The 24,654-nt window shown below is 52.9% G+C and overlaps 2 protein-coding genes across 12 annotated transcripts in view; both read left to right on the plus strand.

Moving 5' to 3' along the window:
- The window catches only part of MAPKBP1 (mitogen-activated protein kinase binding protein 1), a 51,544-nt gene extending 33,685 nt beyond the window's left edge, over positions 1 to 17,859 (plus strand). For 2 of the 8 annotated variants that reach the window (XM_077880735.1, XM_077880736.1), the window contains exons 4-32: positions 486 to 548; positions 783 to 840; positions 1,576 to 1,746; positions 2,572 to 2,709; positions 2,949 to 3,131; positions 3,366 to 3,383; positions 3,710 to 3,870; positions 4,958 to 5,147; positions 5,712 to 5,858; positions 6,075 to 6,250; positions 7,017 to 7,108; positions 7,383 to 7,508; positions 7,871 to 7,941; positions 8,085 to 8,206; positions 8,486 to 8,561; positions 8,673 to 8,784; positions 8,965 to 9,028; positions 9,283 to 9,417; positions 9,634 to 9,770; positions 9,982 to 10,037; positions 11,393 to 11,629; positions 12,032 to 12,198; positions 12,438 to 12,583; positions 12,687 to 12,896; positions 13,052 to 13,136; positions 13,380 to 13,666; positions 13,889 to 14,476; positions 14,890 to 14,975; positions 15,448 to 17,859. In XM_077880735.1, coding sequence (XP_077736861.1) covers positions 486 to 548; positions 783 to 840; positions 1,576 to 1,746; positions 2,572 to 2,709; positions 2,949 to 3,131; positions 3,366 to 3,383; positions 3,710 to 3,870; positions 4,958 to 5,147; positions 5,712 to 5,858; positions 6,075 to 6,250; positions 7,017 to 7,108; positions 7,383 to 7,508; positions 7,871 to 7,941; positions 8,085 to 8,206; positions 8,486 to 8,561; positions 8,673 to 8,784; positions 8,965 to 9,028; positions 9,283 to 9,417; positions 9,634 to 9,770; positions 9,982 to 10,037; positions 11,393 to 11,629; positions 12,032 to 12,198; positions 12,438 to 12,583; positions 12,687 to 12,896; positions 13,052 to 13,136; positions 13,380 to 13,666; positions 13,889 to 14,476; positions 14,890 to 14,975; positions 15,448 to 15,675 — 4,330 coding nt within the window. In that variant the 3' untranslated portion in view covers positions 15,676 to 17,859. The remainder of the gene's footprint in view (positions 1 to 485; positions 549 to 782; positions 841 to 1,575; positions 1,747 to 2,571; positions 2,710 to 2,948; positions 3,132 to 3,365; positions 3,384 to 3,709; positions 3,871 to 4,957; positions 5,148 to 5,711; positions 5,859 to 6,074; positions 6,251 to 7,016; positions 7,109 to 7,382; positions 7,509 to 7,870; positions 7,942 to 8,084; positions 8,207 to 8,485; positions 8,562 to 8,672; positions 8,785 to 8,964; positions 9,029 to 9,282; positions 9,418 to 9,633; positions 9,771 to 9,981; positions 10,038 to 11,392; positions 11,630 to 12,031; positions 12,199 to 12,437; positions 12,584 to 12,686; positions 12,897 to 13,051; positions 13,137 to 13,379; positions 13,667 to 13,888; positions 14,477 to 14,889; positions 14,976 to 15,447) is intronic. The other 6 variants (XM_077880742.1, XM_077880737.1, XM_077880740.1 and 3 more) reach the window with 6 other exon arrangements.
- Positions 17,860 to 17,999: 140 nt separating this feature from the next.
- JMJD7 (jumonji domain containing 7) lies at positions 18,000 to 24,516 on the plus strand. 4 transcript variants are annotated; one of them, XM_077880748.1, is made up of 8 exons: positions 18,000 to 18,111; positions 21,726 to 21,879; positions 21,952 to 22,205; positions 22,616 to 22,672; positions 23,164 to 23,259; positions 23,457 to 23,533; positions 23,761 to 23,920; positions 24,015 to 24,516. In XM_077880748.1, exons 1-8 carry the CDS (start codon positions 18,048 to 18,050, stop codon positions 24,101 to 24,103), a joined length of 951 nt encoding a protein of 316 aa, XP_077736874.1. In that variant the 5' UTR covers positions 18,000 to 18,047; the 3' UTR covers positions 24,104 to 24,516. The 4 variants fall into 4 exon arrangements, with proteins under 4 accessions (XP_077736874.1, XP_077736873.1, XP_077736875.1 ...); XM_077880747.1 differs by lacking the exon at positions 18,000 to 18,111 and adding an exon at positions 18,629 to 19,084 and having other exon boundaries at positions 21,960 to 22,205; XM_077880749.1 differs by lacking the exon at positions 18,000 to 18,111 and adding an exon at positions 18,631 to 19,084 and having other exon boundaries at positions 21,996 to 22,205.
- Positions 24,517 to 24,654: the final 138 nt, after the last annotated feature.

Genomic DNA, 24,654 nt, shown 5'->3' on the forward strand with positions numbered 1-24,654 from the left:
AGGTACACATGTGGGTGCACACCTGAGAGGCCTAACCCCTCCTTGGAGCACAAACGCTTGTCATACATGTGGCTCCAAGCCTGTGAACTGGCTGTATGCCTGTGACCTGCTTTGCTCAAATCACATGTACTCTTCTCTCTTGCACCCCTTCCTGAGCTCTGTGTAAGGTCTATGGGGCAGCTGGAGTCCTTGCTGCCATTTGTGGGTATGACCAGAGATGGTGCTGGTGCTTAGGGACCTAGTGGGATAGGCTTCCAGGGAGCCTCCATCCTAATGGGGCTGCAGAGATAGGCCCTGGTGGGTGGGGAAGAGAAGCAAGAATAGGTTGCTAGAAAGCAGTCAGTTGCCCTTGGTAGCAAGCAGAGCTCCTTTGAACTTGCTCTATGCAGCTCCCTGTGCTGAGTGACCGGAATTCCCAGGTACCCTGCGTGCTCCCGGGGAGCTATGGTTTGGTGCTAAGTCTGTTGTCTCACTCATCTTCCCAGGTGTGTGGTCGTGCTGTTCAATCCCCGGAAACACAAACAGCACCACATCCTCAACAGTTCCAGGTAAATGGGTCTGGGCCCTCAGGAAGTACCTCCCTTCCCTGGGAGCTGTGAGAATGGCACTCTCTGGGGTCTTTGTATCTCTGCGGACTGGGGCCTGCTTGGGAACCCAGGACTGATAACAAAATGGCACATGTACAGTGATGTTTGCTGATCTTGCCTTTTGAGGGGATTCTGTGGGAGCCAGGCTTAGGCCAGGCTGTCAATGCCCTTCTGAGCCTGCCTCATGTCTTGTAGGAAGACCATCACTGCCCTCGCCTTTTCCCCTGATGGCAAGTACTTGGTCACTGGAGAGGTGAGTGAAGAAAGGAGGCTGCAGTCCTCTGAGAAGGGTGGGTGTCCTGGCCTCAGCAGAGAGCTATATGGTCCTTGGCCTAGTTAGGAGTGCTGCCGCTTTGGCTTCCTGGACAGATACTAAATTCTAGTTTTTCCTCTACCTGAAAACAGTGGTTCTTAAGCTTTACTGAGCACCAGAATCATCTGGATTGCTTGGTGAAGTGCACATTGCCAGGCCCACCCCCAGAGTTTCTGATTCGTAGGTCTGCAATGGAACCACAAAATTTGCATTTCTTACAAGTTCCCGCATGCTGACTCTGCTGGTTTGGAAAGCAGGCTTTGGAAACCACTGCCTTAAAATGTTCCTTATCCCCAGAGGCCCCCTGCTGGGCATATGAGGACTACCTCTACCTTCTCAGGCTTTGCGGGGAGGCAGAGGCAGAGAAATAGGCCTGAGTGGTAGTGGTTATCAGAATCACTCAAGGAGTTTTGAACAAATACAGAGGTGCACACCCTGAAACAGAGATATTGAACAAAATCTGGGGCTATTTTCCCCCAGATAATCATTGTTGTCCTGAGATATTTATCATGTTTTTTGTTTTTTTTTAAACCTTTGCTCTGTATAGCACTCTGTTCTTGACTCTTGGCCAAGAGAGATTGTGTGTAGTAGTTGGGGAGATAAGGGCCCTCACTCTGAAAGGCCTGGGGAGGTTATATGCATCTGCCCTCACTTCTAGTTCTTGCTTCCCTGCAGAGTGGGCACATGCCTGCCGTGCGTGTTTGGGATGTGGCTGAGCATAGCCAGGTGGCAGAGCTGCAGGAGCATAAGTATGGTGTGGCTTGTGTGGCCTTCTCCCCTAGCGCCAAGTACATTGTCTCTGTGGGCTACCAGCACGACATGATCGTCAATGTCTGGGCCTGGAAGGTGAGTGGACTGGGTGGGCTGGCCTGACAGCTTCATGGGGGTTCATGGGCCAGTTGGGGAGCCAGGAAATTGCTGATTTGAACCCCTTCACTCTGTTGATCTCATTCCAGAAAATAGCCTGAAGCAGAAAAAAGCAACTGTGTAGCCAAGTGTGTTGGTAGAAGGGAGCTGGCTAGCTTTATGTCTTTGAGGATCTCCAGGGGAAAGGAATCATCTCTTCAACTCTTCTAGAAAGAAAGTCTCTCTCCCTTCTTTTTCTGACCAAAAAATCTTGGAAAGGTTATTTTATTTTATTTTTTTAAGATTTTATTTATTTATTTATGAGAGACACAGAGAGAGAGGGGCAGAGACACAGGCAGAGGGAGAAGCAGGCTCCATGCAGGGAGCCCGATTCGGGACTCAATCCCAGGTCTCATCCCATGTCTCCAGGACTACACCCTGGACTGAAGGTGGCGCTAAACCACTGAGCTACCGGGGCTGCCCGAAAGGACTATTTATTTATTTATTTATTTATTTATTTATTTATTTACATTTTAAAAAAAGATTTTATTTATTCATGAGAGACACACACGGAGAGAGAGGCAGAGACACAGGCAGAGGGAGAAGCAGGCTCCATGCAGGGAGCCTGATGTGGGACTCGATCCCGGGTCTCCAGAATCATACCCTGGGCTAAAGGCGGCCCTAAACCGCTGAGCCACCCTGGGCTGCCCAAGGACCATTTTTTTAAAGTGCAGATCCTATCTAGCCCCTCCTCCACCCTCTCAGCCTCTTTCTTCTTAGCCCCAAGGGGCACAATTTTGATTCTTCCTTTGGCTTTCCCTCCAGAAAAACATTGTGGTGGCCTCCAATAAGGTGTCCAGTCGGGTGACAGCAGTGTCCTTCTCTGAAGATTGCAGCTACTTCGTCACTGCAGGCAACCGGCATATCAAATTCTGGTACCTTGATGACAGTAAGACCTCAAAGGTGAGCTGCTGAAGCTGGATGGAGCCACAGGGCCAGAGCCTGCTTGGCCAGACCCTGTATCACTTGGGCCCCTCTCAGCAGCTGTATAGAAGTTCTGGGTGAGCCAGGTGCTGTGTGGGCTGAGGAGTGGTCTCAAAGAGAGAGGGGGTGCTCGCTGTTCCTCCTCCCTCTCCCCAGGGCCTAGCTTGCTGGGGCAGGCTCCGGGGTGGATGGGCGGCAGCAGTGGTGCATCTCCACAGGTGAATGCCACCGTGCCTCTGCTAGGCCGTTCGGGGCTGCTGGGAGAGCTTCGGAACAACCTGTTCACTGACGTGGCATGTGGCCGAGGGAAGAAGGCCGACAGCACCTTCTGCATCACATCCTCGGGGCTGCTGTGCGAGTTCAGCGACAGGAGGCTTTTGGATAAGTGGGTGGAGCTGAGAGTAAGCACCTCTGGCCCCATGGGTAGGGGCTGGCTGCCCATGTGTCAGCTCAGGGGAGATCTGATGCTTCTGGCTCTGTAGCAGGGGACTCATGCCTCATGCATGCAGGAGACTGCAGGAGAGAGGAGTTTGGGGGAGCCAGAACTTGGCCTAGTTCCATGGAGATCTATATAACTCCCTCCTCTCTGCTTTCTCTTTCCACCTTTCTTTTCCCTGCTTCCCTCTTCTGCTCAGAATACAGACAGCTTCACAGTAAGTGGTGCTTAGATCCTCCTGTCTTTCTCATGCTGTTTCTTTCTCTTTGCTGGGCTCTTTCTACTTTGTCTTCTTTGTCAAAACCTCTTGTGCCTTAGAAGGGTCCCTGGCCTCCATCCCCCAACTGCACGTGGCTATGGGCCCTCTGGCCACCTGCTGCTGGAGGGAGGGGCATCTCTAGATAACAGCTGAGGGGCTCAGGCCAGAGCAGCTGGGCAGCTTTCTCCTTGCTCCTGCCTCGGCTGGTCTGTCCTCTTGGCAGGCGACTGTTATGGAGGGATTGGGCAGGTGACCCTTGCTGACTTGAGCCCCTCTGCCTGCAGACCACTGTGGCGCACTGCATCTCTGTGAGCCAAGACTACATCTTCTGTGGCTGTGCTGATGGCACTGTGCGCCTCTTCAATCCCTCTAACCTGCACTTCCTCAGCACACTGCCCCGGCCCCATGCCCTGGGGACAGACATTGCCAGCGTCACTGAGGCCAGGTGAGCTATGTGGGTCTGCTGCCTCCACTCAGATCCTCACTCTGGGCCCAGCCTTCCCTGGTTGTGCTTCAGGAAACAAAGTGAAGAGTGTATCAGTGCCCCAGTGATTGCCAGAGGAACACCTCTGTAGACCTACAAATTTGGTTAATGGATACTGTTTGCCACTGAGGAGACCTCACACTGTGGGGAACCAGGGAGTTTCTCAGTAAGTGGGTGTTAGGGCTTATTGTATGATCTGGACTTGAATTCGGTGATTTTAGGAATGGTTCCAGGGATTGAAGTTTTGCTCTGGTTAGGTGCTGTCAGGAAGTCGAGGCAGTTCCACAATTGGATATCTTAATAATCTTTATCTACGAGGTAGAAGGGAAGGTATGGGGCTAGAGCTGTAATTGGTAAAGAAGCAGCAGTCAATCACGATAGAAGGGAATGGAAATGTTTGGTCATGTTAGTGGTTTGTTGTACAGTGATGTGCATTTATCTTCACTCTCAGACACGATTATGGGGGGGGGGGGGTGTCTTGCTTTTGTTCGACTGTCATGGCCGCAGAGTTACCTCGTCTGATTTTGGTGTTCTTGGCATTGTTTGTGTTTCTCATGAGAACACGATGGTCCAACAGCCAGTGTCAGATTAGCTCCCTACTGACAGCTGTCAGAGGCTGCTTTTTTCTTTCTCAAGCAGTTACTACCCTGCAGGTCTGGAGAGGGCTTGCCATGCTCACTCTCCTTCCTTTGTGGTTTGGCTTGTTTCATTCTTTTCTTTTCTTTTCTTTTCTTTTCTTTTCTTTTCTTTTCTTTTCTTTTCTTTTCTTTTCTTTCTTTTTTTCTTTTTTCTCTTTTCTTTTCTTTTCTTTTTAAGATTTTATTTATTTATTTGAGAGAGTGCGCACAAGCAGGAGGGAGGGGAGAGAGAGAGGGAGAAGCAGGCTTCCCGCTGAGCAGGGAGCCGATGCAGGGCTTGATGCCAGGACCCTAGGATCATGACCCAAGCCAAAGGTGGACACTTAACCAACTGAGCCACCCAGGCACCCCCAATCCTTCATTTCATCAGCTCTTTACTCATTATTTGCCCTGTCCTCTCTTCCCCACAGTCGCCTCTTCTCTGGGGTGGCCAACGCCAGGTATCCAGATACCATTGCCTTGACCTTTGATCCTACCAATCAGTGGCTGTCTTGTGTATACAACGACCACAGCATTTATGTTTGGGATGTGAGGGACCCCAAAAAAGTGGGCAAGGTGTACTCGGCTCTCTATCATTCCTCTTGCGTCTGGAGTGTGGAGGTATGTATGTGGGCTGGGCTGGCTTGGCCTGGGACTGACTAGGTTTGCTGGGGTACTATGTGAGGTGGGAATTGGGGATCCCTGAGCATAAAGTTATATTCCTGCTGCCTCCTTGTTTCTCCAGCAACATTCTTGTGTATCCACAAATCTTCAGATGGGTCCCACGGATTGAGCTTGAATTTTAGTGCTTATGTATCTCAGGCTTCTTCCATTGTATGCCTGTCTCTCCTTAGCTTTGCTTCATCATAAGCTGGCTGATCTTGGACAAGTTACTGACTTCAGTCTCAATTTCCTGAACTATAAATTGATGTATCTGATTTATCTAGTTGTCCTAAGAATTAATTGAAATGATATTAGTGGAGACATGGAAGGATGCTTGGCTAAGTGGTTTGCCTGTAGTGATTATATAGAGTATCTGATATAATGGCTTGTTTACCATGTGACAAACACTGGGCTAAGTGCCAGCCAGTGTTCTCTCTTTAACCTCGCTCTCTTCCATGTCTTCAGGCAGGTAAAGGACTGCCCCCTAACTGGAGAGCTGACTTTGTTCCCTCTGGCCCTCAGGTTTACCCCGAAGTGAAGGACAGTAACCAGGCCTGCCTGCCCCCTAGTTCCTTTATCACCTGTTCCTCAGACAATACCATCCGCCTGTGGAACACGGAGAGCTCCGGAGTGCACAGCTCCACCCTGCACCGAAACATCCTCAGCAATGTGAGCCTTGGGCACAAACTCCATACTTAGGCCTCATATCCCCTCAGCCTTCATACCTCCTTCTCAGGAACTGGGTACCCAGATTTTGATCTGCCCAGCTTGGATTTGGCCGGGCTCCTCGGGCCAGGGGTTTATCTTGTCCAGCATTCTTCCCCCTTGCAGCTGTACTAGGTCAGGCTTGCCTTATCCACCTCCCTTCCTGGCCTGCTCCACTAGGACCTCATTAAGATCATCTATGTGGATGGGAACACTCAGGCCCTGCTGGACACTGAGCTGCCTGGAGGAGACAAAGCCGACACGTCCCTGATGGATCCCCGTGTGGGCATCCGCTCTGTGTGTATCAGCCCCAACGGACAGCATCTAGCTTCTGGGGACCGTGTAGGCACGCTTAGGTAATGCCAAGCCTGAAGTGGTCCTGACTGCCTCCCACAGCGCAGGCTGGAGGGGATGAGGTCCTGAAGGACAGAGCTTTAGAAACATTGGCTCAAAATGATTGGGGAACAAGATGTCTATATACAAGGGAAATATAATAACTTTATGATGAAGAAACCCAGCAGAAACCATCCTAACCATGTGATTAAGCTTAGCATCCCCATATCAGGATCACAAAGCCTGTACATAATATGACTCACTAAGAAGGACATAATATGATTTCTGTGGTTTTCTTGTCCCAAATGCATAAACTCAGTCTAATCATGGGGAAACACCAGGCAGACTCAGGACAGAGTCATCAGTACTCTTCCAAAGAGTATTGGAGAGTGAGCAATACTCCTCAAAAGCATCAAGGTCATGAAAGATAAGGAAAGATTGAACTGTCACCGACTATAGGAGACTAAGGAGAAATTATAACTAAGTACAGTTTGGACTCTTGATAGGATCCTGAATTCAGGAAAAAAGATTGTGGAAAAACGTGAAATTAAAATAAAATTTTAATTAATAGCACTGTACCAACGGAAACTTCCTGGTTCTGATATTTGAACTGTTAACATGGAAAATCTCTGTACTCAATGCCACTCTTCTGTATGCCTAACAGTTCAAAAATAAATAAAAATGTAATTTTAAAAACAGGTTTGAGGGAGAAGATAGAGCAGAGGATGGAGGGTGAGTCTTTCCTGCTGTAATCTGGCAATGACCTCTTCCCTCTACTCACCTTTGCAGGGTGCATGAGCTGCAGTCCTTGAGTGAGATGCTAAAGGTAGAGGCCCATGACTCAGAAATTCTGTGCTTGGAGTACTCTAAGCCAGACACAGGTAAGAAGGATGCCTGGTATCTAGCCCAGAGTGGCACAGGGCTCCTCTAGTCCTGCTAGTGCCACTTGCATCTGTCCTGGCTCTTGAATGTAGGACTAAACATTGTTTAAAGCACTGGGTGTCTTCATGGGTTTAGAGGAGGACAGCTTCCCTTCCTGCTCCATGGTTCACTTGGCTTAGAGTTGTGGGGCTCAGTTCCTGTGGGCCTTTTGCTGGGCCCAGATGGAGGCCTGCTCTGGGCACTCACAGGCTGATGGAGTTCTTTCATCCCCAGGTCTGAAGCTGCTGGCATCAGCGAGCCGGGACAGGCTCATCCATGTGTTAGATGCTGGCCGTGAGTATAGCCTGCAGCAGACGTTGGATGAGCACTCATCCTCCATCACTGCTGTCAAGTTTGCAGGTGGGGGCAGGGCAATTGAGATACATCTTGCCACCTACTACTAACATCCTCCATCCCCACCCCAACTGCCCCCAGCCTCCTGCCTCCATGAGGAGGGTGTACAGGTCACAGGGGGGTGTTGGACAGCAGGTAGGAGGCCTGGGGCCAGGAAGGCGAGTGGAATGTAGACTCTTTGTCTAGGGAACCCTCAGGCAGACAGCTTGCCTGAGGATAGAGAATGGCTAGCTTAGGTTTGGAGAGAAGCATCCTGATTTAATTAGTTGTCTGGGTCATGTAGAAAGCTCAGCAGTGGGGTAATAGAGGAAGGGCTGGCCCCCTTGTGGTGAAAGCAGTGGGAAGAGCTAGGACCCCCTCTTCCATAGCCAGCGATGGGCAAGTCCGCATGATCAGCTGTGGAGCAGACAAGAGCATTTACTTCCGCACTGCACAGAAGGTGAGGGTATGGGGCTTCCCTAAATGGGGAGGGGTTGGGAGGTGGGGGTTTCTACCTTTTCCCCAGCTGAGGTTGTAAGAGTTGAAGGGGGGTGAAAGCAGGGCTCTCTGGGCCTGTTGGGCCCACACGCTCTACCCTTGCAGTCTGGAGATGGAGTACAGTTTACACGGACACACCATGTGGTACGGAAGACGACTCTCTATGATATGGATGTGGAGCCCAGCTGGAAGTACACAGCCATTGGCTGCCAGGACCGAAATATTCGGTGGGCATCCTCTTCTCCAACCATCTGATTGCATTCCTTCATGCCTGAGGGGGTCAGCTCTAGGTAGCTCTCTCCCCACTTCTATCTTTTTTGTCCAGGTCTTTGTGCCCCCTTGAACCTACAGGGCACTTTGCCGTACCTGAGAGGTGGTGTAGCCCCTTTGGTGTTGGGGAGTGGCTCCCAGAGAAAACAGGGCTGGGACTGAATGCAGGGGTCTCTGCCACCCAGCAGTGCTTGATCATGGCCTCCTCATGTGAGCAAGAGTATGCTTCTTTACAGGATCTTTAACATCAGCAGTGGGAAGCAAAAGAAGCTGTTTAAAGGGTCACAGGGTGAGGATGGCACTCTGATTAAGGTAAGGGCCCAGGAGGAATTGCCCTGGGCCAGAGAAAGGCATGACAGATATACTAGGTGGAAAGGGACTGGTGCTGCCCTGTCCTCTGCCAGCTGTGTGTCCCATCCCTAGGTGCAGACAGACCCCTCGGGGATCTACATTGCCACCAGCTGTTCTGACAAGAACCTTTCCATTTTCGACTTCTCTTCAGGCGAGTGTGTGGCCACCATGTTTGGCCACTCAGGTGAGTGTCGTTGCCCCAGTACTCTACTGCTGGAACTTTACTCTTTCTTCTTTTACTTTCTTGGGAGCTAGCAGAGCTGTCTGCCCCTCCCTTCCAACCAACCATCCACTTCCACTGTTGGGACAGGGCTTGGCTGGGACTTTAGGGAAGCTCAGAGGCCATATTCTTTGTTCCTCACAGAGATTGTCACTGGCATGAAGTTTAGTAATGACTGCAAACATCTCATCTCTGTGTCAGGAGACAGGTGAGCAGAAGCCCACTTCCCTGACATACAGATTTTTCCTGAGATACACACACACTCTTCCTCCTCCCCTCTCTTTGCATTAGTGATGTCTCTTGGAAATAGGGCTGAGCAGGGATATTTCTTGGTTGGGCCTGATGTGGCACTGGAGGGTGGCTCTGGTCTTCTTGCTGACCCATAGAGAAGGGGAACTAGTGGGGTTCCACTCCAGAGGCCTAACCTCTCTCTCCCTCACCTGCCTCTGTGGCTCTACCCAGCTGTATATTTGTGTGGCGCCTGAGCTCTGAGATGACCATCAGTATGAGGCAGCGACTGGCTGAACTGCGCCAGCGTCAGCGTGGAGGCAAGCAGCAGGGACCATCTTCTCCCCAAAGAGCTGCAGGACCCAACAGGTGAGAACAGAGTATGAATATGGGCTAGTGGTGGGTGGCCATCCAGACTGCTTGCTGCCTCAGTGCTTCCCCTTCTCGCTCTGGACTTGCCATTCACCTGTACCTCCTGACTCCTGGATCGCCCAACACCTGTTTCTTACCTGAAGACCCATGAAGGTTGTTCCTCTTCCTGCATTGAGTTTCCTCTCTCCATGGCCTTCCTTGTCTTGGACTCAGGCATGAGGCGCCATCGATGCTATCTCCTGGACCAGCTTTGTCATCAGACAGTGACAAGGAGGGAGAAGATGAGGGCACCGAAGAAGAAGAACTTCCAGCTCTGCCCATCCTTGCCAAGGGTACCAAAAAAGAGCCAGGTATGTGGATGTCTGGAGTAGGGCCAGATAGGCACCAGTTGGCACAGTAGCTACATATGCCCTTTCTGGGGCCAGGGGTGGAGAGCAGGGCTAGCCGAGGAAACCAGAGCATCACTGTGGCCACCCAGGGGTATGAGCTGGTGCAGTGCCAGGGCTCTGGGTGTGTGGGCAGGAGACACTCTCTCTGACTGCTTTGCCTGTCTCTGTCTAGCCTCAGTGCCCAGCCCAGCCCTGCCCCGAAGCTTGTCCCACTGGGAGATGAGTCGGGTGAGTCACCATTGTTAAAAATGCCCTTCCAAGGTCACAGGGCTGGAGGAGGGTAAAAGCAGGTCTCTCTGGGCTTGCCGGCATGTTGTACCCCTCGTGTCCAAGGAAGGGCCTTGTGGGAGAGTTTGAGCAGCTTGGCTGGTCCCAGATTAGGGATGATGAAGCCTCGGGAGTCTCCTTCTTGTGGGCCAGGTGGGGTGGCCTGCAAAGGCTAGTCACCACTAGAAGAAGTGCTCCATCTTTTCAGCTGCCTGGGGGGCCTGGGAGTAAATGTGAATGAAGAACAGGTTGAGATAAGGAGTAGACAAGGGGGGCCTGAGCCAAACAGAGCTATAGGTCAAGGGGGGCACCTGGGTGGCTCATTCAGTTAAGCGTCTGACTCTTGGTTTCAGCTTGTGATGATCTCAGTGTCATGGGATCAAGCCCCAAGGGCCCCCATTTTGGGCCCCTTGTTGGGCCCTGCTTAGGGCTCCACACTGGATCAGAGGAGAGTTTGCTTGTCCCTCTCCCTCTTCCTTTGCCCTGCCCCCTTGTGCCCATGCATGCACGTGTGCACACTCTCTCAAATAAGTAAGTAAATATATACACACATACATAAAATATTTTTAAAAACCTGAAGTTCAAGAACATCAAAGTTTCAAAGAGTGGAAATCTTGAGAAACTGTAGTTCTAAAGACTCTAGGTTGGGGGTGAGGTCAGAACTTCCAGAGCAGTTATTTAGAAGGAAAGGGCCATGAGAGGACCAGTAACTGGGCTGCTACTTCAGAGCAGCCAGAAGGAGGATAAGGGCTGTCTGTGCAAGTCCCACAGCAGTCCAGCCCTCACTTGTGCCTTGTCAAGACTTCACATGGCAACACCTCCTTGTCAGTAGCAGTTCCGTGGATTGGTGGTGTTGTGGGGCCTCTAGTGCCTTCTGACCAAGCCAGGGACTCAGGGTTGGACTACTGGTTTGTCCTTGATGCTGTGACTAGACCTGGGACTGTCCTCAGAATAAGGGACGTTTTAGAGATTACCAGCTATGAGATGTCTGTGACACCAGGTGAAGGCTGAGACTGGAAGGTCTAAGGGCGTAGAGTGAAGCTAAGAGCATGAACTCTGGAGCAGACCACTTGAGTTGTAACCTCAACCAAGCAGGCCACTCACTGTCTGTGGGACTAGATAAATTACCTAAGCCAACTGTGCTTTAGTTTTCCCAGCTATAAAAATGAGGATAATAAAACCTACTTCATAGGGTTGTGGGGATTAAATGAGTGAATACGTGTACATAAGGTGCATGGCACACAGTGATCTATTAGTGTTTGCTGATACTACTGTATGGTGGTTGTGACCACTCCTCCACCCCTGCCTCACATCAGGCACAGGAGACGGTGGAGTTCCTGGCCCCAGTGCCTGCAGCCAACCAAGGACCCAGAAGAAGGGGCCGCTGGGCTCAGCCAGGTGTGGAGCTGAGTGTCCGCTCCATGCTGGACCTGCGGCAGCTAGAGACAATGGCCCCAAGCCCTCGAGGCACTAGCCAAGACTTGCTGGCCATGACCCCATCTTGTCCTGGGAAGCATGGTCAGCAGGCCCCTGAGACCTCACATACTAGCCAGGTAAGCCGGCTTTCTCCTAGCAGCCTAGAGATCTCCAAGCAGCCTTAGCCAGCCTTATACCAACATCTGGGGCCTGAGCACTGGACCAGCTCTGCTTGCTCTGCTCCTGTGGCACATGGGTAACCTGGATTGCAAAGGTTCACAATGGCTAAGTTGTATGGTCTGGTGATTGGGGTGGTACCCTTTGTCCTGGGCCAGGTTTCTTGCAGGGCTCATCATATTAAGTGGTGGCTAGAGGTTGGCAGCCTGTTGTATGACAGATTATAGTTATACGAGAAACTCAAGAACATTAGCTAGAATTCTCCTCAGCTTCCTCCAGAATTGATGCACATCAAATCCTTGCCCACTTCCACGTCTTTTCCCATTAGCAACCTCAGTTAACGCCTCTTTGTGTGTTCCCAGAACGAAAAGCCCCCTCGGCCTCAGGCCTCCCAACCCTGTTCCTGTCCCCACATTATTCGATTGTTGTCCCAAGAGGAAGGGGTATTTGCCCAAGATCTGGAGCCTGCACCCATCGAAGATGGTATTGTCTACCCGGAGCCGAGTGACAGCCCCACCCTGGATACCAGGCAAGGGTCCTTCCCTCACCAGACCTCAGGGGCCATGCGGTATTTCCCAGACTTCCCTTCCCTGAGTGTTCCTTAATTAGGGGAGGACTGGCTCAGGTTCCTCAGGGCTCGCTCACCACTTTGCCCTGCCACATCCCCAGTCCCACTTCCAGGTTGGGGAGAAGAAAGAAGCCAGGTGTTAGTGAGGCTGCTCAGTCCTGCTAACTGCCTCTTCTTTCCTCTACTCGCCTTCCTGGAAGTGAGTTTCAGGTTCAGGCTCCATCCCGAGGGACCCTGGGAAGAGTGTATCCAGGCAGCAGGGGCTCCGAGAAGCACAGTCCTGACAGTGCCTGCTCTGTGGATTATAGTAGCAGCCGGCTTTCCAGTCCTGAGCACCCCAATGAAGGTGAGGCTGCAGCTTTGAGGGAGGTCAGTAGACTGAGGTGAGAGTGGAGCTTCTGGCAATGGGTGGGTGCAGCATGATGCTTCTCTCCCCTCCCCACATCCAGACTCTGAGAGCACGGAGCCCCTGAGTGTGGATGGCATTTCCTCAGACCTCGAAGAGCCAGCTGATGGTGATGAGGAAGAGGAGGAAGAAGAGGGAGGCACTGGCTCCTATGGATTGCAGGAGGGCAGTCCCCATACCCCAGACCAGGAGCAGTTTCTAAAACAGCACTTTGAGACTCTGGCCAATGGGGCTGCTCCAGGTGTGGTCAGAGGCCAGTATATGGTCACTCTTGTCTGCCCTTCTTCTTTCCTTGCCTGGCTGAGAGGGAGGGTCTAATGGCAGGCCATGCCCTAGGGTTTCCTTCTAGGGGAGGCTGAATCTGGGGCAAGGGCTTGCTTCAATTCATGGTTTCTGTCTCCTTGGTAGGGGGCCCAGTCCGGGTACCAGAGAGGACAGAGTCTCAGAGCATCTCTTCACGATTCCTGTTGCAAGTACAGACTCCCCCGCTCAGGTACCTCTCCCTATAGCAGTTCTCACTCTGTGGCTCACTTGACCTCACAGCACTCTCCAAAGGGCTAGTCGAGGCAGCATGCTGAGTATTTTGCACTCTCAAGTTTTGGGACAAGTGGCTTTGTGCCTGGCTTTGTGCCTGCCCTTCTCCCAGAGCTTCTGGTGTTGTGAGAGCTTTTCCCCGTCTTGGCAGGAAGGACTCCTCAGCCTTCTCTGGGCCTTCTTCCACATTTCCTCCCTGTAGGGAACTGTCCCCATATTCCTCAAGCCTGGCACTGACATCGAGACCAGTCCAGATGCTGCAGGCTTCGGGTGAGCAACTAAGAGGCAGTGGTGCCAGTCCTCCAGGAGCACCCCCAGAGGCAGAGACCTCCTCTGGAAATGCCGGCCCCCAGCAGGCAGTTCCTGTGCTTTTGCCACGACGCCGTCTCAACCTGGACAGTAGCTGGGCTCCCAAGAGAGTGGCTGCAGCCAGCAGCCCTTCAGGTGGACTCCAGAAAGCCCGGTCTGTGCAGAGTCTGGTGCTGCAGGGTGAGGAGCCTGGTGGGCCCAACTCCAGGGTGTGGGGAGTATGGAGCACATGAGCATGCTAGAGGAAGGAGGGCCTGATTTAGCCCTGATGTATCACTCTGCTTGCCACTGGGTGTCCCTTAGTGGGTATGTGCAGGGCACAGCAACTCCTAGGGAGCTGGGCCCTAGCACCTGGGATGCCTTCCTCACCATCTGACTTGTGTCTGCCTGTCTTCTCTGCAGATGAGGGCCCACCACCAGGCCCATTGCTTTTAGGGGAGACAGAGGCCCAGGAGGGCCTGCACTCCCTGCCACAGGCTGATAGCCATCTGTCTCGGCCTCAGTCCTACCAGAACCCCACCACCAGTTCCATGGCCAAGATTTCCCGCAGCATCTCTGTTGGGGAGAACTTGGGCCTGGCAGCTGAACCTCAAGCTCCTGCTCCCATTCGAGTCTCACTGCTCAGCAAGCTAGCCCTGCCCAGCAGGGCTCACCTGGTCCTGGACATCCCAAAGCCACTGCCGGATCGTCCTACCCTGGCCACATTTTCACCTGCTACCAAGGGCAGGGCCCCTGGTGAGGTGGAACAGCCTGGTTCCTCAATGGGCCTAGGAAAGGCTCATAGTACATCTGAGAGGCAGGCTTGTTTGGGGGAGGGTGCCAAGCCTAGGACAGAGTGCCAGGCTCAGCCTGGGCCCAACAGCCCCTGTGCCCAGCAACTGCCAGTCAGCAGCCTCCTCCGAGTCCCTGAGAACTTGCAGCCCCCACCCCCTGAGAAGACTCCTAGCCCCATGGAATGCACCAGGCCAGGGACCCTGAGCCAGGACTCAGGTGTGCACAGCTCCCCAGCTTTCATCTCCCACCCCGTCCTCTTTCTCCTGTTTCTGTTGTCTGCTCTCTGGCTCCATCCCATTTCTGTGCGTCCAGCCTCTGGTGTTTTCGTCCTGTCTGCTCCTGTCTTGGTCCATAAGTCACACCCCTGATGGTGAGACACTCCCACCAATCTTCATGATCTCCTTGTGACCTCCTGCTCCCTTGCCTTCTGGCCTCTTGGCTGGCCCTCCCCTCTGAACCTTGTTTTCTGTGTGGTGTTGGGGAGCAGTGTTGGGAAAAAGGGACTGTGGGTAAATGGAGGGGGTGTCATCCTGGGGGTAGGGCTCTCTTGCTCTCAGTAGCCCCTGGGTTGTGAGGGGAGGCCTGAAAGGGCAGCTTTGCTGGGCCTGAGTTATACGTGTCCCTCCCAGAGCCAGCAGTGAGCCTGGAGCAGTGCGAACAACTTGTGGCAGAGCTCCAGGGCAACATGCGCCAGGCTATGCGGCTCTACCACTTGGTACGTGTTGGGTGCCCACCGTCTGAGAGACAGCATGTCAGGAGTGCTAGCTGAGTGAGGACCCAGAACAACCATGATAAGGCTCTTCCACAGATGGGTGGGTGGGGCCATCAAGAACATCCTGGGCAGAGTAGGCAAGGGAGTTAGAAGCCAGGCCAGGCCTCTTGAACTGAGCACCTATTGGTCATTTCTAAGAGCTGGAGACTTCCTGACTGGAGGGGTCTAAGTGGAGAGACCATAGGTCCTAGTTTGTCCTAGGACCATCGCAGTTTATGCCTGTTGTCCCAGTATAATTATTAATAGTAGCCCTTGTCATATTCAAAAATGATTTGGCCACCGTAGACATAGGGGACAGTCCAGCAGGGCCCTCTTTGGGGGAGGCTAGACCCGAGTGGGCCCCTCCCCTCTGTATATCCACTGACAGGAGGTTCTTCCACTGTTTCTCTGACTTACTTCCTGGGTCCTCCTACAGGTGGCTGGCTGCAAGACACCCTCAGCGGAGCAAAGTCGCATCACCCAGCTCCTCAGAAACACCTTCTCTTCAGTACGGCAGGAGCTAGAGGCCCTGGCTGGGGCAGTGTTACGCAGCCCAGGCGGGAGCCCTGGGGCTGTGGGGGCTGAGCAAACACAGGCCTTGCTAGAGCAATACTCAGAGCTGCTGCTTCGGGCTGTGGAGCGGCGCATGGAACGCAGACTCTAGTTTCAGAATCCTGTTCCAAGTGAATGCTCCCCCTATTCCAAACTGTAACCCCTGCTCCACTCTCCAGAACCCGTGGGGATACTTGGAGTGGAAAGCAGGGATCAGTGCTCAGAGGGGAAGCAGCTTTCCCAGCTACTTCTCATGGGGCCCCTGTATTTATTAATTTATTTCCCTGACTGTTGCCTCACTTTTTTGGAAATCCTGCCTCCACAGCCCCTCTAGTGGCTCATGCAGGGTAGGTCTTGGATCTTTGTCATCTTGGTGCTGTGAGGAGTAGGAGGGCAGCCTGCCCCATCTGGGGGAAATTGGGAAGGGCTGGCCCTCTCTTCTTAGAAGCCATTTGAAATTACTGCAGGGATCAGCTCCCTGGGGTGGAGCACACACAGGGTATTCAGTGGGGTGGAAGTGAGAGGCCATGTGGTATCAGTGCCCTTCAGCCAACAGCGGAGCTTCACCTCTACCTCCACTTCCCCTCCCATACCAGCTGCACTCCCCTGACTGCCAGAGCAGGGGTTATCTGTTTTCCCCAATTCCTGGCAGTTCCCAAAGGAACTCCCCAAAGCCCTCTAGCCCTCCAGGGCATTTCCAGCCATCAGGAGGCTTGAGTGGTATCAAGGCCTGAGCCTCCACATTCCACTCCCATTCTCCCTTTAAGAGAGCCCTAGCATTATCTCTCTCCCTGTACCACCCCCCTTTCTTTCCTGGCCAGAACTTGTGGAGACAGCTGTGGGATGTTGCTGCAGGACAGTAAAGCCCTCTGCTGGGCAAACAAAGCCCTGGCCTCTTTTTCTCAGCCCCTCGGTCTTCCCTATCTGCCCGGTCCTGATCCCCAGCAGGCTATTAGACCCAGAGGCTACCTTCTGCTTGCATCCTGAGAGATGACTGTGTTAGAACTTCCCTCAAGGTTTACAGGGCACCAGCCCACCTCTAAGGACCTTGGCCACAGATGAAGTCTACACACACACACACACACACACACACATACACACACACTTGAGTGTTCATGGCTAGAGTACCTGGCTCGCTGATGTGTGCCTGGTTTCCCTTCTTGTACTACTCCTGCTTTACCACCCTGCCTCATGTGGAATTATCAAGGAACACAAAAAGGATGCTAGCCTGAATTCTGGATTCTTGGTGTCCACAACCTAGTCAATATGAGATGGCTTGTGGGTTTCTGATTTGGGTGGAAGGAACCTCCTCAAAGGCAGTGCTGGGCACCCAGGATACTCTGGATACCAGAAGTTGAGGGGAGGGGAGAGGCACATGGGACTGCAGAAGGGGTCAAGAGACACCAGGAAAGATGGTAGGTGGGACAGGTACGTGGTAGAGGGGAAGGGGGTAGATTAGAATTAGAAGGGCAGTTGTTAGGGGTAAGGGGATGGATATAGGGCACAGAGGGCAGGTAGAGTGGGACCAAGTAGTGGAGCAGTTGAGTTGGGTTGAAGAACATGTGTCTCTGGGCCCTACTGCTTCCCTCTGCCTCAGGTAAGTCTGGGTAGCTTTCCTGGAGATTTGGGCCAGAAAAAGCTATTCTTCCACGGACAGGCCATCCCTGCTGGTTCTATAGGTAGAAGCTTAGAAAGAAACAGGTGTCTGTAGAGTACCCAGCTCTTGTTTGCATCAGCCAGGCATGCCCCAGAACAGCTGAAACCTGTTTCACCTTCACTCTTCGGTACTACCACCACCTGCATAGCCAAACTGCAAAGAAGTCCTACAGCTGCCCTTGGTGAGGGTTGGAGGTCTATTCCCACTCCCCCCACTGGCACGCTAGTCCCAGCTCAGCCCAAAAAGGCTCAGGCCTGGCCCTCGGGCTGGGTTCTTTCTGAACCTCAGCCAGCCAGTCCCTCAGAGGAGGGAGATACACTCCGGTAAGGTTTGTGAGAAGGTGGCCGCCCTTCCCCACCCACAGCTGAGCGTTGGGTGGGAAGGGGGGTCTTGTGGTCGGCCAACGCCCGCCCCTTTCTGCATGTCTGAGGCCACCGGCAACTGCCGCCCCCCCCGCCCCCCCAACCAGATTTGCCCTGATCCAGTTTTGAACCCTTACCCCCCTTATTTATAACTTTTATACTTTGTCCAGGCCCCGGCGCTTCCCTCTTCCCCAGGTCTCACGGGGGCAGGGGCCGTTTTTAACTCGTCCGTTTGTATTGATGTATGAACTCGTCAATAAACACAATCATTTGTTAACTCTAGGATGCCAGCGAGCGGGGCGGGCGGGAGAAGGCGCGGCCTCTCGCCGGCGGTGGGGTTCGCTGGGGTTCGCAGGACCCGGGGCGCGGGGGCGGGGCCTCGGCGGGGCGGGGGCGGGGCCTCGGCGGGCGGGGGCGGGGCTTCCAGGGGCCGACGCGTGGCCTCGCGGCGGCGGCGGCGGCGTCATGGCGGAGGCGGCCTTGGACGCGGTGCGGAGGGAGTTACGAGAATTCCCGGCCGCCGCCAGGGGTGAGTGGGTGCGCGCAGGGCAGCCTCGGGACGCGGGCGGGACCTTGGGCAGGGCCTGCGGGAGCCGGGCCCCCGAGTCGGGAGCGCCCTGACCCTGCCGGGCCGCCGACCGCATCGGTGCCCTAGTCGGTGCCCTCGGGGAGCGCCGCGGCTGGGACCTAGTCCTTGCTGGCCCTCTGCGATCACCGTTTTGCGCCCGCCCCGGTGCCGGGCCCTCAGCGGCCGTGCTCCCGTGTTCGCATGTCCTTGTGGCCTTCTGGGGTGACTCTTCGCTTTTACCCCCAGGGCCCGGGCCAGTCTTCCCCCTGCCGTGTTTCCCACAGTCGGCGGGTCCCGGATAATGGGGCGGCCTGTTCTTGCCCCTCCCAGCCTTTCCTGGGTGCTCCCTGTCTGAACCCCTGCTGGAACACTATTCAGGAGCGGACTTCTCCAAGCCGGGGCAGAGCTTTAGGAGAATCGTAGGCAACTGTACAAGTGATCCCTGGCTCTTCCCCTGCTTCGTTTTATTTTTCTCTCTCCTTGGTTCCCTCTCTCCCTCCTTCCCAATTTTGTTTTACCGTTAATTGGCAACACAGGCACGTGGTTTAAAAAAACGTATTTGTAATGTAAGCATTCCTCCCGTTCTAGGCTCCAATTTGCATCCTCCCAGAAGCAGAAATACTCCAAATCTACACACACGCACAACTGTGTATCTCCTTTTGTATACAAATGGTAGCCTGCCTGCTAAACACTTTTTTGCACTATGTATTTTGAAGACCACCCCATATCCCTCTTCCTCAGTCTTTTTCACACTTGTGTACTAGTGTGGTAACTTACTGAATCAGCCTACTATTGACAAATATTTAGGTCATTTGCAGTATTTCTTTTTACTAATGCTGCAATGAATACTTTGAGCACCTCCATAGTAAGCACCTCAATGTGTTTAGGATGCATCAGTGAACAAATCTCTGCCCTTATGGACCTTACATTCCAGGTGAGACAGACAGCGCTAGACACACTAAATGAGTTAATTATACAGTCGAAGAGATGGATTAGAAGATAAATGTGGGAGAAAAAAGTAAAGCAGAATAAGAGGTCTCATGCCAGGGATGGGGTAGGGGCAGGTTCTTTTTTTTTTTTTTTTTAAGATTTTATTTATTTATTCATGAGAGAGAGAGAAGCAGAGACACAGGCAGAGGGAGAAGCAGGATGTGGGACTTGATTCTGGGACTCCAGGATCACGCCCTGGGCCAAAGGCAGGCACCAAACCACTGAGCCACCCAGGGATCCCCTAGGGGGCAGGTTCTAAGTTTAAATAAGATGGTCAGGGTAGGTAGTCTGCCTTGATAAAGCGATGTTTGAGCGCAGGCTTGAAGAAGGAGAGGAAGGTAGTGAGCCATTCAGACATTTGAGAGAAGAGCATTGCAGATAGAGGGCACTCGGGCCCACTTCCTGAAGTGGAAGTGTGCCTGGTGTGTTCACGGAACAGTGAAAAGGCCAGTGTGCACATGTATGAGTATTTTTGATGGTTAGATTTCTAGCAGAAGAATTGTTAGGCCAAAGGAATTGTTTGGGTCCCTTTTGAAATTCTCTCACATTGAAGCCTCTGAAGGGAGCAGTAGCCATTCTCTATAGGTCTTTTTATTGATGAGGTAGTAAAGCTGAAATAATTGCAGAAAATACAGAAGGTGAAAAAAAAGTGGAAGTTTCCACATATTTTAAGAATCCCAGTGAGAACAAGAGGGAGATTTATGGCACCCCAAATCACCTTCCCAATGTGACTGCTTTGATGGGCTGGCCTGACTGGGCTGGCCCTTTGCTCCCTTATCAGCTTGGCAGGTTCTCTCTTTTCCTTCTGGCCGGTGAAATAAGTATATGTGCCATCTCTCTCCTTTTCAGTTTTGTTGAGTCCACCAGCATCTTCCCACTTGGAGAAGACTTCCCCACTTTCCACTTTTTGATCTAAAGACGTTTCCTTTCTGACTGCAAAGCAAAGATGACCAGTGTACAGACTGACTTGAGGGAGAGAGCACGACCTCAGAGGTGAAAATTAGTGCAGTGGCCTCCCACTGGGGCCAAGGCATTCAGGCTGGATCTCACAGATGAAACTAAAAGTCAAGCCCTGTGTACCCTTTATAGATGCTAGGAGAAAGGCATTTCAGTCTGAGCAGCAGGAACGAAGTTTGGCTCCACCTGAGAGTGTGGTAAGGGGCAGGCACCAGACAGGAGGAAACCAGACTGGAAAAGTAGGTTGGGCCTGATCATGATTATGTATCACCTTGAATGCATGCCAGAGTGGACTATAATTTATAAACCATCAAAGGATTTTTTTTTTTTTTTTAACTAGGGGTATGGCAAGATGAGATTGTATTTTAGGAGATGACTGGGGCCAGGGTGAGGGATGCTTTGAGAGGGAGTGGAATTGAGCCAAGGGAACCAGTTCTCTACAGCAACCAGCCAGCCAGGAGATATTGGAGACTTTGAACCAGAAAGCCAATATTTACTGAGCACCTGCTGTATGTTAGGGACCTTTCTAGGTCCTAGGGATACATCAGAGAACAAGAAGTGCATCCCTGCCTCCGTGGAGCTTATATTTGATGGTAGCAAGAGAGACTAATGGACAGTTTTGCCAAGTGAAATACATAGTGCGCTACATGGTGATGAACAAAAGGGGTAGAGAAGGAAAAAAAGGCAAGGGGTATAGGATTGTTGGGGACAGGTTCCAATTTAAAAGGGTTGTCAGGGAAGGAAGCCTCGTTGAAGTAATATTTGAGGACCTGAGGAGGTAATCTAAAGGTAGATACTGGCAGAGGAAAGGAGGGTATAGTTTAAGAGACAGAAGGTAGAATCACTAGAACTTCGAGAACATCAGTAGAGTGACAGGAGTGAGGGAGAAAGAAGAACTAAGATTTGGGAGAATTGACACAGGGCCACTGTAGACATCTGCGCAGATGGCATACTGCGTGACCTGCATAAATGCACGTGGTAGTGCTGAGTGTCTGAGGATGCTGATGCTGTTTAGGAAGATCAGAGACACAGTTCAGCCCTTGCTTTCCCTCTTATGGTTTTGTGTGCCAATCTGTCTCCCCAGTTAGGTTGTAATCTTCTTGAGATGACTAGGATCATCACTTTACCTCCACATTGGCTAAACCAAGTGCTGAATACATTCTAGGTACTCAGTATCAGTGTTGGAGGGTGCTTTCCAAAGTCTAGACTCACCCACACCAGCCTGTGGCCTTGGGGCCTCAGTGCTACTCATTCGGGAGCTCCCTGCACTATCTAACTGGCTGCATCTCCTGATGGCTGGCAGGAGGTTGGGCACTGCAGGGTGTGAAAGCCGAGGTTTCACTGTACAGGGCTGGTCTCAAGGACGGTTTGGATTTTAGGCTAAGCAGCATCCCCTGGCCCTGTGGACTCTTATAGCCCAGCTCGATGTGTTTGTGGGTGCTTCATGCTTTCTCCCTTAAATTTCCCTCATTCTTCAATTCCTGGTTGTCTGGGATCCCTTGGTCATCAGTGGGCATTATCCAGTGGTAACAGCATGTCCTGCCCAGGGAATGCATCTCTTATGTAGGCAGTGGGGCAGCAACTGGGTGCTGTTGGCTTCAGCCCCTCAACCCTCCTCTTTCTCTCAGAGCTCAGTGTGCCTCTTGCTGTGCCCTACCTGGACGAGCCCCCCACTCCACTGCACTTCTACCGAGACTGGGTCTGCCCCAATAGGCCCTGCATCATCCGTAACGCCCTGCAGCACTGGCCAGCCCTGCAGAAGTGGTCCTTCCCTTATCTCAGGTGGGGGCTCCCCTGGGGGGTGTTGGGTGGTACTTTGTGGTATCTGGGTAGGCTGAAAGTCCTTTCTTCCAGAGCCACAGTGGGCTCCACAGAGGTGAGTGTGGCTGTGACCCCAGATGGTTATGCAGATGCTGTACGAGGGAATCGCTTTGTGATGCCTGCTGAGCGCCGCCTGCCCCTGAGCTGCGTGCTGGATGTGCTCGAGGGCCAGGCCCAGCACCCGGGAGTCCTCTATGTGCAGAAGCAGTGTTCCAACTTGCCCACCGAGCTGCCCCAGCTGCTGTCTGATCTAGAGCCCCACGTGCCCTGGGCCTCTGAGGCACTAGGTGAGTGAAGGCATGGCATGGGCCAGGCAGGGAAGGAATGGGAAGGAAGGAGTCAGCTCTGCTTGCTGCTTCTCCCTTTGGTGATGACTTGGCCAAACTCGGGCCCTCAAGGTCAAGTGCTGTGCACTAAATGCTCAAGTCTCCAGGCCACAACTTTGTATTGAACTACTGAACATTGTTACCCTCCTTTCTACCCCAGGGGAAGAGACCCCTCCTGGAGCTCACCCTCCTCTGTGCCTTCTCCCTGTTTGCTCCTCCCTGTGAGCTTCTGGTGCCTGCCCCTTCTCTCCCTCCCTTCAGCAACCCCCTGCCCCCCGGTTCTGGTCCAGCATCACCGTATGGTGGTTATTCCCAGCCTAACTATTGAGAATGACCCCTCCTAACTCTGTCTCTTAACCTCTGATCTGCAGGAAAGATGCCTGATGCTGTGAACTTCTGGCTAGGAGAGGCGGCTGCAGTGACATCTTGTAGGTGTCAAAGGAGTACAGAGGTGGGGGAGGAGGGAAGAGGAGGCCAAGAGTGGAAGGTTGGGTTTGGATGGAAGTTAGATGGGCTATTCTCTGAGATTTCTTTTGGAATTCTGAGGTTTGGACATGACAGAGGGCTTCCCTGTAGCTCAGGTTAAGGAAGGTCCCATGGCACTGGGGTAGAGGGCACTGTTTCTTCTAGGTCTCTAGAAAGCCCTCCATAGGCCAGCTAGGTCAGGGGTAAACTCAGGAGAACCTTGTTTGCTTGAATTTCCCCTCTTGGCAGTAATGAGCGCAGGACCTGGTGAGCATCCAGTTGCTGGCAGGCAGAGATCGGAAATGCCAAATGCTTGCCCAACTCCTCGCATCCCCTGGAGCCTGCTTTGTGCTCTTCTGTTATACTATCTGTCACATGTCTTAAGTGCAGGGCATTGGATGTGATCATTTGCCCCCTCTTAACCCTGCCCACTGGGGCTTCTTTGTATTGGCAGTACATAAGGACCACTACGAAAACCTCTACTGTGTGGTCTCAGGGGAGAAACGCTTCCTGCTACATCCACCCAGCGACCGGCCCTTCATCCCCTATGGTAGGGGACTCAGCCTCTAAGTGCTGGAGAGCTGGTGGCCCAAGGTAGAGGGAGGGCAGTGGGGGCCCTGGGCAGGCTGGTGCGCCAGACCTGAGGTGTGGGCACAGCGTTGCCATTGTGCTCAGGGAACGAGTGGGAGGAGCTGACAAGCTGCAGGCCGTTTGAATGTCCCCATACCTTTCTCTCTCTGGTTTCAGAGCTGTACACACCAGCAACATACCAGCTAACCCAGGAGGGCTCCTTTAAGATGGTGGATGAAGAAGCCATGGAGAAGGTGTCTGCCTCCTTCCCGGGCCCTGGGGTGGGGGGAGGGTAGGAGCCTGATCTTGGAGAAACAGGTACAATAGAGCATGGGAGATGGCACCGGGCTCTGAAAGATCTCGAAGTCTGGGCTCTCCTGGTGCTAACAGGGCAGGGCTTGTGGTGTTTACCTTTGGAAGGGATAGAGCTGGAGGGCCTGGGGCCTTTGGGCCTATTCCCTGGCATCCATTGTGTCCCCAGGTACCCTGGATCCCACTGGACCCACTGGCTCCAGATCTGGCCCGGTACCCCAATTACAGTCAGGCCCGGGCCCTTTGCTGCACGGTGCAGGCCGGTGAGATGCTCTACCTGCCGGCCCTTTGGTTCCACCACGTCCAGCAGTCCCATGGTTGCATTGCTGGTAAGGAGCCGCCCAGAGGGCAGCTGGGGGATGGGTTGGGGAGGCAGTAGGTTGGGGGGGTACCTTCATGCTCAGGTCTCTATTTCCCCCACAGTGAACTACTGGTATGACATGGAGTATGACCTTAAGTACAGTTACTTCCAGCTGCTTGACTCCCTTACTAAGGCCTCCGGCCTCGACTGATGGAGCTCTGGTGAACATTGCCAATGACAATGGTGGGAAAGGTCGTAGCCCTCCCTGGCCAGGTCACGTCCAGAGGCAACCTGGAGTCAGAGGGTGCTGGCTGCCAGCCCAGCTTGCCTTGGGATCATCGCTGGGGAATTTGGGGCCAGACAGGTCTGGGTGTGGGTTCCCAGGAAGTTGCCACACTGGTGAGGCAGCAGCCTGTCCTGGAGGAGGAGTGGAGCTTCAGGTGCAGTGCTGCCTCTCACCAACACTGTGGCTTTGGGCGACTTGCCACCTTGGAGCACTGGTGTCCTGTCTGTAGAACAGAGAAAATGGTGGATCCTACCCCACGGTTGTGAGGCTTGGAGAAAGATCTTTAAGGACCATAAGGGCTGGCACGGAGGGAAATGTATAATAAAAGATGACTGTGATTCATGTGTGCTAAGACTCCCTCTCGAAGTTTCCTTCTGTGGTCTGGTGGGGGCTGGAAACATTTCAGAGTTCCTCTGATTGTGGCTGAGGCCTGGTTCCAGACCCAGGATTGAGGAGCTCTCTGCTGCTAAGACCCT

This window comes from Canis aureus, chromosome 32, assembly GCF_053574225.1.
Source record: "Canis aureus isolate CA01 chromosome 32, VMU_Caureus_v.1.0, whole genome shotgun sequence".
Classification (NCBI taxonomy): Eukaryota; Metazoa; Chordata; class Mammalia; order Carnivora; family Canidae; genus Canis; species Canis aureus.